The 16,521-nt window shown below is 40.7% G+C and overlaps 2 protein-coding genes across 3 annotated transcripts; one reads left to right on the plus strand and one right to left on the minus strand.

Moving 5' to 3' along the window:
* Positions 1-535: 535 nt before the first annotated feature.
* On the minus strand, positions 536-12,956 carry rbfox1l (RNA binding fox-1 homolog 1, like). Of its 2 annotated transcripts, none has more exons than XM_071470910.1 (12): positions 12,534-12,956; positions 7,132-7,368; positions 4,154-4,333; positions 3,956-4,009; positions 3,777-3,869; positions 3,614-3,683; positions 3,454-3,513; positions 3,230-3,365; positions 3,098-3,137; positions 2,950-3,017; positions 1,951-2,032; positions 536-1,862 (listed from the first exon to the last, which is right to left on the minus strand). In XM_071470910.1, the coding sequence occupies exons 1-12, from the start codon at positions 12,618-12,620 to the stop codon at positions 1,818-1,820; spliced, it is 1,152 nt and encodes a 383-aa protein (XP_071327011.1). In that variant the 5' UTR covers positions 12,621-12,956; the 3' UTR covers positions 536-1,817. The 2 variants fall into 2 exon arrangements, with proteins under 2 accessions (XP_071327011.1, XP_071327012.1); XM_071470911.1 differs by lacking the exon at positions 12,534-12,956 and adding an exon at positions 8,620-8,733.
* Positions 12,957-13,808: 852 nt separating this feature from the next.
* Positions 13,809-16,167, plus strand: rps9 (ribosomal protein S9). The gene is made up of 5 exons (XM_071470923.1): positions 13,809-13,852; positions 14,598-14,710; positions 14,850-14,972; positions 15,166-15,352; positions 15,908-16,167. Exons 2-5 carry the CDS (start codon positions 14,614-14,616, stop codon positions 16,083-16,085), a joined length of 585 nt encoding a protein of 194 aa, XP_071327024.1. The 5' UTR covers positions 13,809-13,852; positions 14,598-14,613; the 3' UTR covers positions 16,086-16,167.
* The last annotated feature ends 354 nt before the right edge of the window (positions 16,168-16,521 follow it).

The raw sequence follows: 16,521 nt of genomic DNA on the forward strand, positions 1-16,521 counted from the left end.
AGGGAGGAAATGAGGGGAGAGATTATGCATCATGCAAAAAAGAGAAAGTCAAAGAAAGGTGCTTAAGGAACAGTTAAAAAAGATTAAAATCTGATAAATAGGTACAACTACGAAAGAAAAGAATAAAGCGAGTGAATTACACTGGAAGTTTACAAAGTAGAGCAAATAAATAGAAGAAGACAGAGTGAGATTGGATTTCATATACATAAAGTTTATGTATGTGTTTTCTACAGTGAAGGAGAGAAGGATGAAAGGAAGGAAAAAAGCTAATAGGAAAAAAGAAGGAAGTGAGTCGACGAGGTAGTCCACATTGATTTGGAAGAGAAGAACAAGAAGGAAACAGCAAATAGAAGGAAAGAAGGTGTTTCATTTTCTGTGCAAAGCCTGATAGGATCAAACAAACGTGATGAAATAGCATTACGTTTCACAAATCTCAGTAAAAACTACATTTTAATTTCATGAGCAGTTAATCCCAAATGAGAATTGAAAGAGAGTTTGAAAATGAGTAGAACCAATAAAGGACAGAGGAGAAGAAGAGAGAGAAAACAGTTTTATTCAGAGGTAAACGTCAAGCTCAGCAGCGAAGGGGTGTAACAGAAAGAAAGGAGAAAAACAAGGCCAAGAAAAAATTATCAACACATGTCAAGAAGTCATTCAGCAGTTCTGAGTGAGGAAAGAGAGAAAAAACAGGAAATGTGACAGCAAAGGGTGAAATAACACAACATTAGATGAAGAATAGAAGAGAATAGGAGAATTGAATTCTTGCACAGTGAGCTGTTATCTTGCACTGACAGCAGAATCATTTAAATTCTATTGAAGGGGCGTTTAAGCAAGGCCTGTAATCCTCGGTTTGTGCTGTAAAGCCAGCAGCAAAAGACTGCTTCTTAACTGTGCTCAACTATGTGAATAAACCAGGGTTTAAAGCAGCTCTGTGAAATCAAAGAACTCTGAGAGAAAAGAAAAAATACAGAGTGAACTGGACAGGCATCAGGCTCAGGCTCATCAGGCAGTGAGGTACAGAGCCACAGAAACAGAAACTAGTCTATTACTTAGGATTTATGGAGAGGAAAAGAAAGCTCAGCAGAATTAAAAGACACAGAAAACGATACAGGATTAATATTGAATATTGAAAAGCTAAAAATGTGTGAGAGGTAGATTGTTAGAACAGGCAAGAAAAAAAAAAACAAAACAAGACAAAAAAAAAAAAAAAATCCAACTACATCCAGACAAACATTAGCCCTGTGTTTGTAATGATGATACCAGTGTCACAGCTGTCTCTGGGTACAATATTGATGTATAACCTCACTCATATGCTCACACACTCGCACACACACACACACACACACGCCAACACACTCAAACACTGATTTAGTAAATAACTGTCATTGAAAATAAGTCATTTAACATTGTACAAAATGTACTTTTTTGTACAGTTTGACCCGTGAAAACTTGAAAAATCCCAGGTATGAATCACAAAAAAAAAAACGTCCTCACAGTTTTTTTCACCAGCTACCCCTTCTGTACTGTTAGCCAGCATCAATACTCTTTCAATTCAGAAAACAATAATCCGTTAAAGGCTTTAAGCAACTGTCTGAATATATTACATACATATTCTTCAGTAGAATGGACAGCAAATGGGTCCTACAGTATTTACAGCTTCAGTCTGTTTAGTCTCTCGAGGAGAGGTTGTGATGGAGACAGGAGGTAAAATCATTTCCAAAGTTTAAGGGTCTTATAACCTGTCCTGCAGCGTCCATGGATCAGCCAATCCCAGAGTTCAAGAGAGACGACTTTCCCTCCGCCCCTCGCTGGGTGTCTCAGTACGGGGTGAAGCGGTTGTATCCTCCTCTGTACAAACTGGCCTGGTGACAGATGCAGGACAGCAGCTGTCAGCGCACATGTGACACCAAGGCTTTCAACAGTGGCTGTGTATGTTTTGTCTCCACTCACCATTGTACCAACTCCATATGTCGTTGTTGGTCCTACTGAGTGGTGATAGGGGTCTGCAGCTGTGGCGTAAACCCGTCCGTATCTGGACACAAAAAAAGTCCGAAGCAGATGTAAATGTCACACGAACTGTCATGATAGCACCAAGGCCACAGGCAGGATATTAGAGACCCTGAGATCATGAGTCCAAATTCCACCAGCACAACCACAGTCCCATAGCAAATAGCCACAAATCAGTCTACAATGCTGCCAACGTCTTCTCTACACTCAAAAATACAATACAGTTAGATTTCATTTTTTAAATTTTGCCTTTAAATAGTCATATTTAGATAATAACATAACAATGACAGATAGCCTAATAAAACCCACCATATGTAACTTGTGTGTGCTTCTAACAAATAAAAACACTAAAACCCCCAAATTCTCAGAAACATTACTCAAGGCATAAACTCAGTGTCTTTAATGGTAGCTACAGCCTCAGATGACACATTTAATTTACTGATTTAGTGGGGAAAAAAAAAAAGTTTTCTTCATTTCAGCAACTGGAGTCCACAGCATAGAGCATTACACATCTTTTTACACTGTATTCAGTTTAATCTTTGACTGCCCTTTGCCTATGTTGTCATATAGGGGTCTGCAGCTGTGGCTGTGTACTGACTGAAGTTGTGGCCAATAACAATATTTGGGAGTCATCTAGTAATTATGTGTCACTTTTTATTGTCTAATGAGCACATAACAAAGATTAAATTTTGTTCTTAAATTCATTTTTGAGGATTTGTGATCAGAGTATGTTATGACTCAGGCTTCCTGATGTATAGTGCCTCAAGCTATTTCAGTGGCTGACATGATATATCTGCAATAGCTAATATCAACTGGGAAATTCATTGGTCGAGCTCTAGAAGAAAAAATCCCATACGTCTAAAGAAATCGTCTCACCTGAAGTAAAAGCTGATCGATAATGTTAAAAACATCATTGTGAGGAATACGTTAACGGCTGCCTACCCATCACTGTAGGTCGCTGTGGCAGCAGATGCTGATTGAGCCACTCTATAAGCTGCTGGATAGCCACCCTGAATGGAGAAAATAAAGTAAGATGAATACGGCAACAACAGGTTTCAAAGAACGCTGTGAGAAGAGTGCAGATACTTACATAGACTTCTGCTCCATATAGGCCGTCCTGATACACCACCCTGAAAAAAATGAGTAAAAATGATATTCAAAGGGTTTGTAGTGAATTAAATAAATGTCGGCCAGACACTAGTACGTGGACGCAGACTCTCACCCAGGGTAGGCAGGCACAGCAGCAGGTGTGGTTGCAGCAGAGCGAATCGTGTTGTAGACAGCTCGACCTCTACCACGCAAAGCAGAGCCCCGGTAGGCCAAGGTGGGAGTCGCTACAGGGTACGGGAAACTGGCCACTAAAGAAAGAGAAGAAAGAAATTAGGAGAGGAAAAGTGTGTGGTGTTGATGACCTCATAACAATAATATATCAAGAAGCTTACTTACCTGTGTAGAGCTCAGGGGCGTACATTGCTCCCATGACAGGGTTGATCTTCCATCCAGAAGCTGCACAGAATAGCTCTAATGAGAAACTAAAAAAAAACTTCCCAGAATCCCCCAGTCCTCAAAAGTGAAATCTGTATTTATGAATGGAGTTGTTTCTTACTTGAAATTTCACCGTTCACAAGAGGCGTCTGGGGCTTCTTGGTCACTACTCTTGCAGTGGCATTATTAACCTGGGGAGACAAAGGACAAGACAAAAAGCTATGATAGAGGATGATTATACAGAATATTACTGTGGACACCTACAGATGCTGGGAAATTCTCACCTCAATCTTTCTCCCTTCCACAATTGTCCCATTCAGCTTTTCTCGTGCTCGGTCAGCCTCGGTTGCACTCTCAAAGGTGACGAATCCAAAGCCCTGCAGGTTTGAATGGTTATATTGTTCACTTCTTTTGATCCTTCTCGTGCTGGTTTCTGCTCTGATCATGTTTCTGTGATACTCACCTTGGACCCCCGCTCATTGAAGATAATTTCTACATCAAGGATCTTTCCAAATTGCTGTAAGGGTCAGATGGATTTTTTGTCAGCGTAATAGGATTAAAAGACATACTTTACTATGTCAGTGTCTACAATAATTGCATCCATATAATGAATTTGTGTGATCTTATCATTTCTAGCTCAGTCATAGGGTGGACTTCATACCCCAAACATCTGGCGGAGGTCTGGGTCTCTGAAGCGAAACGGGATGTTGGAGACGTGGAGGCGTTTTGGCTGGGCCTTACCTGACCCCTCCTCCTCACTTCCACTTCCTGCCCCACCACCTGATGATGCCGACACGCTCAGAGACTGGGGGTCAGAGGTCACAGGGGCCAAAGCGTCCTCCTGACAGTGAGAAAGTATGAAACAAGAGACGGAGGAGGAGGAGGAGAGGATGCGAGCACGTGGATAGAGGAAGAATGGACAAGAAGGAAGAGGACGTGAAAGAACGAACAAAAACAGAAAGATGGAGAACAAAAGATGGAAAGAGTGTGAATGGGATGAGATAGATATGAAGAAAAATGGAGAGAGGGCATCAGTAGAAAAGCAAAGAAAGAAAGGGGGAAAAATAATGAAGTCAATTCGACAAATTTAGCAACATCTTTTAAGAGTTTTACTGCTTGTGTAAAAATTCAGTTGCGTAAGCATCACATGTCATTAGGCAAAGATCATTTTCATGAAGTCAAGTGATCCAAACCAAAGTTCAAAGAGCATTCAGCAACCAGTGATCCTTCTCAGGCAAAGGTGAGGAGGCGTGAAAGGGGCTCCATTTTAGTGAGGCGTCTTTAAATACATGCCTGTAGGAGAGTTTCTAAAGACTAATGCACTGTACACTACCAATAAAAATTACATATCTGACATTACAACTACATGTGCTCACTCCAGCTGGGGCAAAGAGAGTTAAACAAAGTTAAAGTTCCCCTGAAAAACAAGAAAGCCTGTCATTTTTAAGCACTCATATTATCTAAGCAGTTGTGATAATATATAAATACATAAAACTGCCCCATGCAGAAAAATTCAAGGACTAATGTGCCAACACCAAAACATTCACTATCCCACAATGCACCACGATGCTAGTGTGTGCGTGTGTAGAGGTATGTGCATGTATGTGATGGTCAACCAGCATCATCAACCATTGCAAAAACAAAGTTAAATATTTTTTAAGACAAATGAATGAGTCCAAACAAGAACGTGAGAATGAAAAGGTCTGCAAGAAAGGCAAAAAAAAAAAAAAAAAAGCACAGTGAGCTTCAGCAGTGAGAGAAAGAGAGGGAGCAGGTAAAAAAGAATTTAGAAAGCAATTTTTACTGTAAAATGTGCTGATATGTGAAAATGTAAACTCTAATGAAAATAAGAATTGCAGTCCCAAGACTTAGAGTATTAGCATTCTAGTACCAAGAGGCAGATAAACAGTGGGAAAGGCCTCAGTGCAGCAGTGAAAGATAAAATTAAACCAAAGTAAACAAGGCAAAGAAGGTGCGCAAAAAGCTTGAAAAGGAAGAGGGTGATGGGCGAGGGTGGGGTAGGGTGGGGTGGGGGGCAAAGGGGTAGAGGGCAGAGATCAAAAGTAAACGTTCCACAAGGATCAGTCTGGGGTCACGGTGCTGCTTTTCTGCCAAAGGTTAAAGGTAATTTGTCAAGGGGTGTAATTAATCAGTGGGGAGTGACAGAAAAAGGTACAGAGACATATTCACACAGGGGAGCGTTTTACAAACACATAAACGCACACAGGCCACTGTATTACACTACCGTGACCGGCCGAGGCTAATTGCAGTAGACAGCAGACCACCACATCCACCCACATACACACCACACAGACACAGGCTAGAGTGGAGGGGAGTGGGGGACAGGAAGAGAGGGTTGGGTTGGGCAGTGGTGTCATGTCACGATGCAGATTTGTGTTTCTAGACCTGAGTGATATTTCAGAGGGGGAAAGGGGGTCATCTGGTCAGCCTCCCCCTTTCACCCCCTCCCTCCATGGCGACGTCTCAACTTTCCCCGAAAATCAGCACGGACCCAAGTATGTCAGGGGCTCTAGTAATAAAATATATAGATGGGGCCACAAAACACCATTTATGAGAAGAGAAAGTAGCAGGGCACAGAGCCGACTTGCCACACAGATCAGACTAAACACCTCTGACTTCATCAGAGTGGATGTTTTCATGCCTGAAAGAGGTTTTTATTCTGTATGTGATAACGTAAACTGCAAAAAATCTACTAACACTAACATCTTTCGAAATTCTGCAAAAATCTGCCAATGCAATAAAATTGTTTAAACGTATTTCCAGAAAAAATTGTCTTTTTCAAGAATTTTCACAACATGAACTTCTTGAAAAATGAAAAATGAAACTTTATTTTCGAAAATATTGTTATAGAACTATATTATTGTACCGCAATTATTGGTGCATTCATTAGTAAACAGCATATTGTTGTACTTGGTCAAGGTGGTGCTATATTTTACGTTGCGTAAAGTTGCATAAAGAAAAGCATCATTTTTTTAAATGACTATATATTCTGTAATGTAAAATCTGAAAACTAGTAACTATGGCTGTCAGAAAATGTAGTGGAGTAAATTCTTAAACACAATTGGAGACAAAAATGGCTTCATAAAATTTTTTTTAGTGGGATAAACATACATAGTACGACAACAAACATCATGCTTAAGTTAACATCTGTAGTCCATCACAGTTACTGAATTTATCTGCTGCGCAAAAAGTTTCCCCACTGTCATAACCTTTTACATGAAGTCCTTTTACACCCTTTATTTAATTCACAATATCAACACAAACTTTCACAGCTATAATCTTGAAAGGTGATCTGTTTTATTGTCAACTAGATAAGACACAGGGTAGAAGGAAAAATAAGAATTTATTTTCAAGAACAAATCCCCTCCCAGCTGTCCCCCCTCTTTGCTGTACTGAGAGTGAGTGGCATTCCCATACATGGACATAACAGTGGAGGTGGGGCTCTAAATATAGAAGGAAACTCTATCTGGCCGCGCTCCTCTGATAGGACATATGGAAGGACTACTTGTCGCAGCCCGGCTTCTTGTCACATTAACTTCCTGAAGATCATATTTTATTGGGACATGAAGTTCTTTTCATGATGTGAATTCCACTAACAAGTTCACAGACTGTTCTTACCGTGGTACTGGATGTCAGAGCCTCCGCCCCGTCGTGCTGAGGGCCCTGATAGACTCTGAGCTGGGCATGTTCAGGGTACTCTGAAGTGGGATGTGCAGAGCTAAAGTCAAGAGGTGGCAGTCTGCCCGCAGATGTTGGCGGACCTTGGCCTGGTGGGGGGTAAGAGGGAGGCGGGGCATAGACCTGAGGCAGGGCAGGGTCGGTGCTGCCGGGGCCGGCCTCCTGAGTGGGGCCTCCCTGAAGAGAAGAGAGAGAGAGAGAGAGAGAGAGGGGAGGGGAGGGAGGAATTAGCCAGTAATACCAGAGAGGATGTCTGATGTGAGTTGTGTAAACAAACTAACCAGCGGGTGTTGGTGTTGTTAGATCTTTTCTGCTTTTACAATATGATGAACTGTTGTAAGTTTGAATATTTAAATTTCATCATGAGTAAGCAAATTGTACCACAATGACACACACGTGCATGAATGTTACAGTAAAGGGCCACACCACAGACTCTACACATGAAGATCAGTTTACTTGTCGTAGGGAGTTGGCTACAACTCAACCAGTGAAAACAGGTGTGAATAACATCTTATGTTGCTCTGGGGGAAGCTTTCTAAAGGCGGAAACAAAAAATGTTATCAGCGGTTTCTCAGACTGGGCTTCAGACTTCACACATTCACCAGCAAACATTTTTTTCTACAAATTTGGATTGTGAGGTTTAAAAAACTTAGAGATATTAAGATATTGAGCAGGCAGGGAGGGTCTAATGTAGGTAACTCTGAGTTGTGTTACTCCGTAGGAATTTTTGGATCCAGTGTTTTTTGCTGCTTTAGCTGCAGAAAATCTCAAAACTCTGCTGCTTCAAATTTGACTCCAAGTTAATGGAAACATAACATTGAATCGCTGGTGTGCCTCTTTTTTTTTTTTGCCTCCTTTAAATGTCCATATGCTTTGTAACTTCTATTAACAAATTATTAATTAAAAGAGCAGCTAGAGCTAAAACAATTGGTCAATTAACAATTCAGATTAATAATTAATAGTCCGTCACGCAAGTAAAGTAAAAAATGCCACAAATTCCATCTTCTCAAAATTAAAGATTTGCTTTACTGTGTTTTATGAGTGTAAATAGATTTTTTCAGTTTTAGAAAGCTAATCAAAAGAACTTCAGGCCTCTGGGAAACTGTGACAAGCGTTTTGCACTATTTTGACATTTTACATATGTAATATTTAAAAGAATAATAGCCAGATCAAAGTAGCTAATATCACAGCTATTTAGACACTTTAAAAGATCTTTTACTCAAATCACATTACTCTTTCATTAAGTAAATTATTGTTTAAAAATGCTGTAAACAAACCAAACTTCAACTCCTTCAAGTAAGCAACAGCAAGACATTTAAGATGAGAAATACTCATCAATCCAAATGAGAACAGTTCTAAACTGCAGCCATCCTGTACAGCCTCAATACAAGTGAATCACCCAGTTAAGACCTAAAAGCTTTGTCTTACCCCTTTACTGCATTCCTCGATCTCTGATGCATTGTCCAACAACTGCCGCATGTTTTAATGCCAGCTGACCACCCGCCCACCACACCATAAGTTCTACTCAGCCACCAATCAAATTAAATGATTGCCAGAGCAAAAGGGACCAGGAGGCCACAACAGCTGTGGTCATCTGTAACTGTCAGTCACCTTGTCCCCTCCACCCATTTTACACACTCATGAACACACACACACACACACACACACTCAACCCAGATTACAGACAGCTCTTCCCCCCAGATGAGGTATTTACAAATGTAAATGCTCCTTCAGTTGCAGGACAGTATATCACACTAAAGGTCGCCTCTAAGAATACCATGTTGAACAGGCCAACATGGTTTTATTACTCTCCGGAGACAGTTTCTAAACAATGAAGCCCCAACTACATTCCCATGATATTAATCCTATGTTGTTTTTGCTTGGTTGCCTTTCAAATAACTGAGGACTTTACCTATAACATAATTTCTTATATTTTCGTGTTTGGTGTCCGTTCAGTTCTGAATAATTAGGTAACCAGTGACCCTGCCAGAAAATAGTTTATTCATCCATTTACCAGTAATATTTGTGACTTCATGCTCAAATATTTAGGAATCATAACAGTACTTTGGTGGGACTAAATAATAGTACAACAACACAGGTAATGACATCTCACTGAGATATGGTAAGTACAGTAACTACTGGTAGCTACTTGTATTTGTCTATGGCTACAGCTACCACTTTACAGATCAAGAGGTTACATACAACATAAATAACCTCATAAAATACAGCTTTTGTGAGGTAAATTGTTCCGGGAACTATGAAAAAACAGCCATATATCAATAAGATTATGTATTTCTGACATTACCTAAAAAGATTTCAAAAAGGAAAGCTGTGAGATGATTCCTTCAGTCTGTAAAGAAGGATACAGCTTTGGAAATTACTGAAAAAATGCTCACTTCTTAACACTCTAAACAAAGTCCTTACTTTTACTTTTGTGAACATTTCAATGATAATACTTGTTTACTTTTAAAAAATTTCACCAAACCTGACAATAAATGTATCATTGAGGAATTTTTACTACAATTTCTTGTTACCCATCAGCTGATAAATATGCCAATACATTCAACAATTGGTGTATTGGCGTCGCTCTATTCTTCATGGAGTATTTTTCCTCTGCAGTATCAATACTTCCACTCACATAAAGGATCAGAGAAGTTCCATCTCTACATCCATGTGTTGCCTCACAAGCAAAATGCCACAAGTTTGTCAGCCAGCATCAGGATTTAGAAGGATCTATTATAATTAAAACTCTGTCCTCTCATCTCATAATGTCTCATATATCTCTCTATCAGCTGTTGAACTTCAGAGGTGTGAAAAATTAAAGATATACAGATGCTGGTAAACAATAGGGGAGGAACTGGAGGATGCGTGGTTGAGGGAACACTGATTGTGGGTCAAACACTTGAGCCAAACCTGAACTACATTCACTAAATAAATGTTGTCAGATCACAGAGGTCTTTTATTCATCAATCCATCAGTGTAGGCAAGGAGTATAGTATAACAAGTGATCTTATAAGAAGAAGAAGAGGAAGAAGAAGAAGAAGAAAACAAAGAGGAAGAAGAAAAAACTTTGTACAGCACCTTTCATACAAGAAAACACAGCTCATAGTGCGGAGTGTGTTACCATTATTGAGGAGGAGTGAGGAAGCAAGTGTTGAAACTGCACTGCAACTACGTGGTTGTACGTGGTTTGATTGCATTAGAAATGTTTGCGCTCTGGTTGAACGTTGTCATTTTTTTCTAATTCAGAGTACAACATAACAACAGATTGGCCATGGTTGTGACTCAAACTCCATCATGTCTCAGTTAAAGCAATTCAGTGGCAGCCTTAACTATCACTCTGGGAAATGTCTCCCACACTGACTTTTGCCTGTGTTGTCTCCCATTTATCTCAAGAAACAACCAATGTCTGTCTGTCTCGGCCCCCTTGCGGATAAAAAAAGTGTCAGAGTAGTGAAGATAACACAATCTGTTAGATATTACTGTTGGTCCTCCTGTCTTGCTTTGTATTCCCACAGACTGTGCCTGATGCAGTATCACAGTGCCAGCAGGCGCACAGACACCATGTCCCATTCTCTTCCTTGCAGGCTTTTTTTGATTCCCATTTGTTCCCTCTTTCTCTCGTCTCCCTCCTCAGCTGTCAGCTCGTGGTCAGAGGTCAACGGCTCTGAGCCAGGTGCCTGCTGGGACAGCTGCTACAGGATTTATACACGGACGACACTTACTGCAGATGTGGCCTTTTAGTGCTGGCCAGGTTTCAAATGCTAGTGACACGTAGCTTATTAAATGAAACAAAATATTTTCCATCCATCCCTTCTGGTTCCCTAAAAAAAAGACATTTTTGGCTTTTATTAGACAGCCAGTAATGAAGAGACAAGAAAGACTTTGACCTTATAAAAAGCGATGGTGCACATCAATCATACAAATCTTTTTTGACCACACCACTGAAGGAGCTTTCCATCCCTAGAACCACGACATTTTACTTTAAGTACAAAAAGGTTTGAGGAGGGTAACTTAATTACTTTGATGAATTTAATTGTGCCAGCACATTTTGAAAAAAATATTTCCGAACTCAAAGCAAAATTCATTAAAGGAATCGAGTTGTTGTGGTGAACATTTTGTAAATTCAGTATAATCCTCCTGGACCTGAGCCATCCCTGATGAAGGCCTGTTTGTTGGCAGCTTTTATTATTGTTCCAGTATGTACGAGGCAGTTTTCTTTCTTCTTCTGCTTCTTTTCCTAAATACCTAAGTATTCCATTATTATGTGAATACTATGCACAATCTGCTAAATGCACGATATATAAATGTACAAAAGTAAAGGTAAGCTCACAAGAGCCAGGTTTCACACCTATTTTAAGTAGAGTTGACAGCAGCAAACAAGATAGATGACAGAATCTCCTCTTGTGATTATCTGCTCAGGAGAGGAAGGCTAAAAATATACGGCCGGTGTGAAGCACAGACACACGGTAGAGAGATACCAGATGCATTGTGGCATTAATGGTATGTCAGGGACACCAAGACACACACACATATACACTCGTACAGCCTGCTGGCATCACTGAGACCAGTGGACTAAAGATAACCCCTCACATGTTCTTGGTATAAAATAAATAAAGATCTTTCATAATCTGTGTACTTCACCCAGCTCCCATCAGGCCTTTTTGATTTGTCATTGCCCCAGTCTCCTCTGTGGGTGAGCTATTAAGTCACTATTAAACAACACATCATTACACTAAATTAGACAGAAGATGTGACTCACTGAGTAAAGGAAATGAGGGCCCTTTAATTTGTTATTCTGAATTCAATGTTTTCCTCCTCACTGGTGATATGTTGTATGTGTTTGTTGACTGACTGACTAATTTTTGGCTAAAAAGAAATCATTTTCTTTTATTTTTAGCCAAAAATGTTTTAAGCAAAAATGCCACAATCAAATTGGTTTTATCTTCTTAAATTTGCTCATTTTCTTAATCCTTTGTAATGGTAAACAGATTACACGTGGGTCCTCTGCTTTTGCCCAGATAAAAAAAAAACACATTTTAACATGTCAACATTGAGTCTATGAAATAGTGATGGGCATTTTTCTCAATATTCTGACATTTTAGTAGTAGTAGTACTGCAGATTAATTGTAAGAATGAAAATAACTGGTATTTGTGGCCCTAAAGGCCCTCAGTCAACTATGAATTTTGTTCATTTTTCTATTCATATAATGAGATAAAGCCTCTGAGTCAACTTACTCAAAAAACTCAAAAGCTCCCAGGTGCCTGACAGGCTGGACTTTTAATGATGCAGGCTTGTGAAGACAAGGCAAGAGTTAACTGATCAAATGAAGAGTTTTTACCTGAACTATGCTGGGGTAGCATGTAGTTGTCTGTGGGTAGACAGGCAGTCCATAAGGCTGGAGAATCACAGTGGGTGAGGAAAGCATAGCCCAAAAACCACACACAAGGAGACAGGGAACAGCAGAAGATGGGAGGAAGAGGAAAAGGAGATCAGGGGGGAAAAGGATGGATTGATATGCACACAGGAGAGCAGGCAATCAGGCGGGCAAAAAATGAAGGAAAATCCCAAATGTAAAAAACAGAAGATCCAAGGGGGTTGAAGGGAAAGAAGGTTAAGTCTCCGTTTAACCTCGCAGGTGAGTCACACGAGAAAATACAAGGAAAGTCCACAATACAACCACTGTCCTGTCAGGAAAAGACAGGATATAGGGCAGTGAAAGAGAAAGCAAGTGAGCTGCTGTGTGTCCATCAGTTGATCATGCTGCCTGACAGACAGAAACACATGCTCAGGGTCCCATTTCAGAGTTATATAAATAGTCACCCATGTCCTTCTCTCGGAGTTTACCACCTTAACACCCTCACTCTCACACACGGTGTCATGTAAGATTTCTCACAGCTTGTTACACATTTTTGTACTATAGCAGGTTATTCAACCTCAGCGGAAAAAGAAGTTTCCTGAACTGAAAGCAGGTCATTTGACTCCAGCATTCAGCCTGAACAGCTGAGAGTCTGCTTCATTTTGATGTACGTGACGATATGAATCATATTCATGTTGCTCACTTGTCTACAGGCAACAAGTAGGAACACACACACACACACACACACACACACACACACACACACACACACACACACATACTTGTACTTCTATCTTTGTGAGGACACTCATTGACATAATGCATTCCCTAGCCCCTTACCCTAACCTTAACCATCACAACTGAGTGCCTAACCCTAACCCTGACCCAAACCTTAACCTAAACCTAATTCTAACCATAACTCTAAAACCAAGTCTTAACCCTCAAAATGTGATTTGAAGGCGTCTCAAAAAGTGAGGACCGGCCAAAATGTCCTCACTTTCCCAAAATGTCCTCACTCTGTTAGTAAAATACTTTTATTGGTCCTTACTATGTAGCAAGTACAAGTACACACACACACACACACATACACACACACACACACACACAATTCAACCTAGTGCCGCCAGTGTTTCACCTGTTTCAGCTTTCCGCTTGAACAATAGAGGGCGACAAGTCCAACGTTCCCACTTCCGTTCGGGAGCAGAGGGGCATGATGGGATATGTAGTGTGTGCGTCGGACCTATAAAGCAAAGGGAACTTCCTTAAACGTCCTCTTTACTGCGCCAGCCTGAGCGAGACAGGTACGAGCCACTGCCTCCTGTTGTTTGAGCACACATATACACAAAGCTTGATCTTTTAAATGTATAGAAGTTAAAGTGCAATAAAATGAAGCTCAGATATGTGGGTGAATGTGTCTTTTAAATGGCCCACGTCGCGTTTTGTAATGGGTTGTTAGGGAGAGGCTAATTCGGCTAAGCTAACGATAGCTTGTCACACTGAAAAACGTGGTGCAGGGCAGCTGCGGCCTAGTCGTATAACTGACAAAATGCGTGTGGCTAACACGTTGTTTACATGATTTCTTCAAGTAAAATACAAATGTAATTAACCTTTTCTGACTTAAAACGTAACATTAGCGGGTTTTCCGTGAGTCTTACGACCGCAGGGCTAAATGTTCAGCTACCTATTTTAGTTAGCTGTTGGGCAATAGTTGATTCAACTCATATTCTTGTGAGATGGAATTTAACTTCCAAATTGTGATTTCTTTTTTTTGGTACAAGTTTGTAAGATGGATTATCAGAAATGTTTTGATGCATTTTTTTTTAATTCTTGGAAAGATAATACAGCTGGGATTTCAAGGCTGAAAAATCGATGTAGTTGTGCTGATTCAGTCTGAACGGGGCTAGCCACAAGTCATGATTATAATTTTGCATGTGGCCCATGGCGGTCATGTCTTTAGTTCACTAGATTTTTACCCATCTCTGCTGTAAAATAATTATCCTCTCAATTACAGTGATTAACCTGGTGTCTGATGTCCTCATGTTACAGGCACTTCTAAGCCGCCATGCCCGTTGCCAGGAGTTGGGTTTGTCGCAAGACATATGTCACCCCCCGCCGTCCCTTCGAGAAGTCCCGTCTCGACCAGGAGTTGAAACTCATTGGTATGCTGTGATTTCATTACCACCACTGTGCAACATACAAGACAGCATAATTGTAAATGAATTAATTTTACTTTTTTATTTTTATCATCACCTTGTTAGACTACACTATGCTGAACTTGAAATCTGCTCTCTTTTCAAGGCGAGTATGGGTTGAGGAACAAGCGTGAGGTGTGGAGGGTCAAGTTCACCCTGGCCAAGATCCGTAAAGCTGCCAGAGAGCTGCTGACTCTGGACGAGAAGGACCCCAAGCGTCTGTTTGAAGGTATTCAAACAAGTTCACGTTGTCATTATCGATGTGTTGGCCAATGATTTAATTATCAACTGTCAGACCTTTCTGTGGTGTCACGAATTCCTCGTCAATGAGGCCAATGTTGTCACGTTGTATTAAATACCATATACAATGTATCTACCTGTGTTTGGTATTGTCAGTCAAAGGATTCTGTGTGGTATTCTAGGTAACGCTTTGCTCAGGCGTCTGGTGAGGATCGGTGTGCTGGACGAGGGTAAGATGAAGCTCGATTACATCCTGGGTCTGAAGGTTGAAGATTTCTTGGAGAGGAGGCTGCAGACACAGGTCTTCAAGCTTGGACTCGCCAAGAGCATCCACCATGCCCGTGTCCTTATCCGCCAGAGGCACATCCGGTAAGCTCCAAGGGTTCTGGGGAACAAATGTGATATTAAAGGGTTTTAAGTCTTCTGATGGGCTCATGAGAAACTGTCAATGCTTCCTGTTCCATCAGAGGACCGCCAACTTGTAACGCTCTCCGCTGAGATCAGTTAATCATTTCAGCAAGGTCAATTCGGTATCAAAACCGTACACCTTGTCAGTAGACATTGCCCAGAGCCAATCCTGCCTCCGAGGGCTCAGACTGTGCCACTGTGGTGTTGTGGTTGTCAGGTAAGGTACGGGGGATTGTACCTCGGGCAATTGTAGCGCTCACTACATCTCGTGCGTTGTGATGTACCCAATAACACTCAGGCTGATGATTTAAGATACACATATTCAGATCTTCTGTGGTGTCACGAATTCCTCGTCAATGAAGCCTGTATGTCTATAGGTTTGCAAGTAAAGATGGATAAATGGACTGACCCTTGTCGTTCAGTTATTTATTTATTTTTCTCTCTTAAAAGCAGCATGTGAAATAGACTTAAGAATTTGAATGTTTCTCTAAAGTTGTTCTGTATGTATCTTGGCAGTGTGCGCAAGCAGGTGGTGAACATCCCCTCCTTCGTGGTTCGCCTGGACAGCCAGAAGCACATCGACTTCTCCCTGAGGTCTCCATACGGTGGTGGACGCCCAGGCCGCGTCAAGAGAAAGAACGCCAAGAAGGGCCAGGGTGGAGCTGGAGGAGCTGATGACGAGGAGGAGGATTAAGAAGGATGTCATACAGGGAGTTTGTTGATAACTACCTGTTGTGTCAAAATTTTCAATAAAAATGTTTGGTCTGACCAGAAAACTGAGTTGTGACTTTCTTAACTGTTGTAACTTTGCTATACTGTAGCATTAACACCGGAGAGAGAGATAGATAGATAGATAGATAGATAGATAGATAGATAGATAGATATAGATATAGATATAGACATACTTTATTGATTCCTTGGGGAAATTAAGATGGAAAAGTGATGGAAAGTGATTCACTGTCAGATGAGGCATGCATTATCAATGATCAATTGCACCAATCACCAGAAAAAATTCCTTGTATGTGAAAACATACTTGGCAATAAAACTGATTCTGATTCTGATTCTGATTCATTAGCTATGAATGTGTGCCGTTTGACCAAGGCACTCCCATAAGGTAGAATGGTACAGT

The sequence above is a fragment of the Trachinotus anak genome, unplaced genomic scaffold (genome assembly GCF_046630095.1).
Source record: "Trachinotus anak isolate AG129_WGS33_773 ecotype Australia unplaced genomic scaffold, CSIRO_AGI_Tana_v1 ptg000032l, whole genome shotgun sequence".
Lineage (NCBI taxonomy): Eukaryota > Metazoa > Chordata > Actinopteri > Carangiformes > Carangidae > Trachinotus > Trachinotus anak.

Bases quoted from the DNA above. Each gene is read 5' to 3' on its own strand.
- rbfox1l (XM_071470910.1), bottom strand. From the start codon at position 12,620: ATGCTTTCCTCACCCACTGTGATTCTCCAGCCTTATGGACTGCCTGTC. The intron at 3,366-3,453 runs GTAAGTAAGCTT...CTCTTTCTTTAG, and splicing joins CGCCCCTGAGCTCTACACAG to TGGCCAGTTTCCCGTACCCT. The intron at 3,138-3,229 runs GTGAGAGTCTGC...CATTTTTTTCAG, and splicing joins GCTGTGCCTGCCTACCCTGG to GGTGGTGTATCAGGACGGCC.
- rps9 (XM_071470923.1), top strand. From the start codon at position 14,614: ATGCCCGTTGCCAGGAGTTGGGTTTGTCGCAAGACATATGTCACCCCC. The intron at 14,973-15,165 runs GTATTCAAACAA...GTGGTATTCTAG, and splicing joins CCCCAAGCGTCTGTTTGAAG to GTAACGCTTTGCTCAGGCGT. The intron at 15,353-15,907 runs GTAAGCTCCAAG...GTATCTTGGCAG, and splicing joins ATCCGCCAGAGGCACATCCG to TGTGCGCAAGCAGGTGGTGA.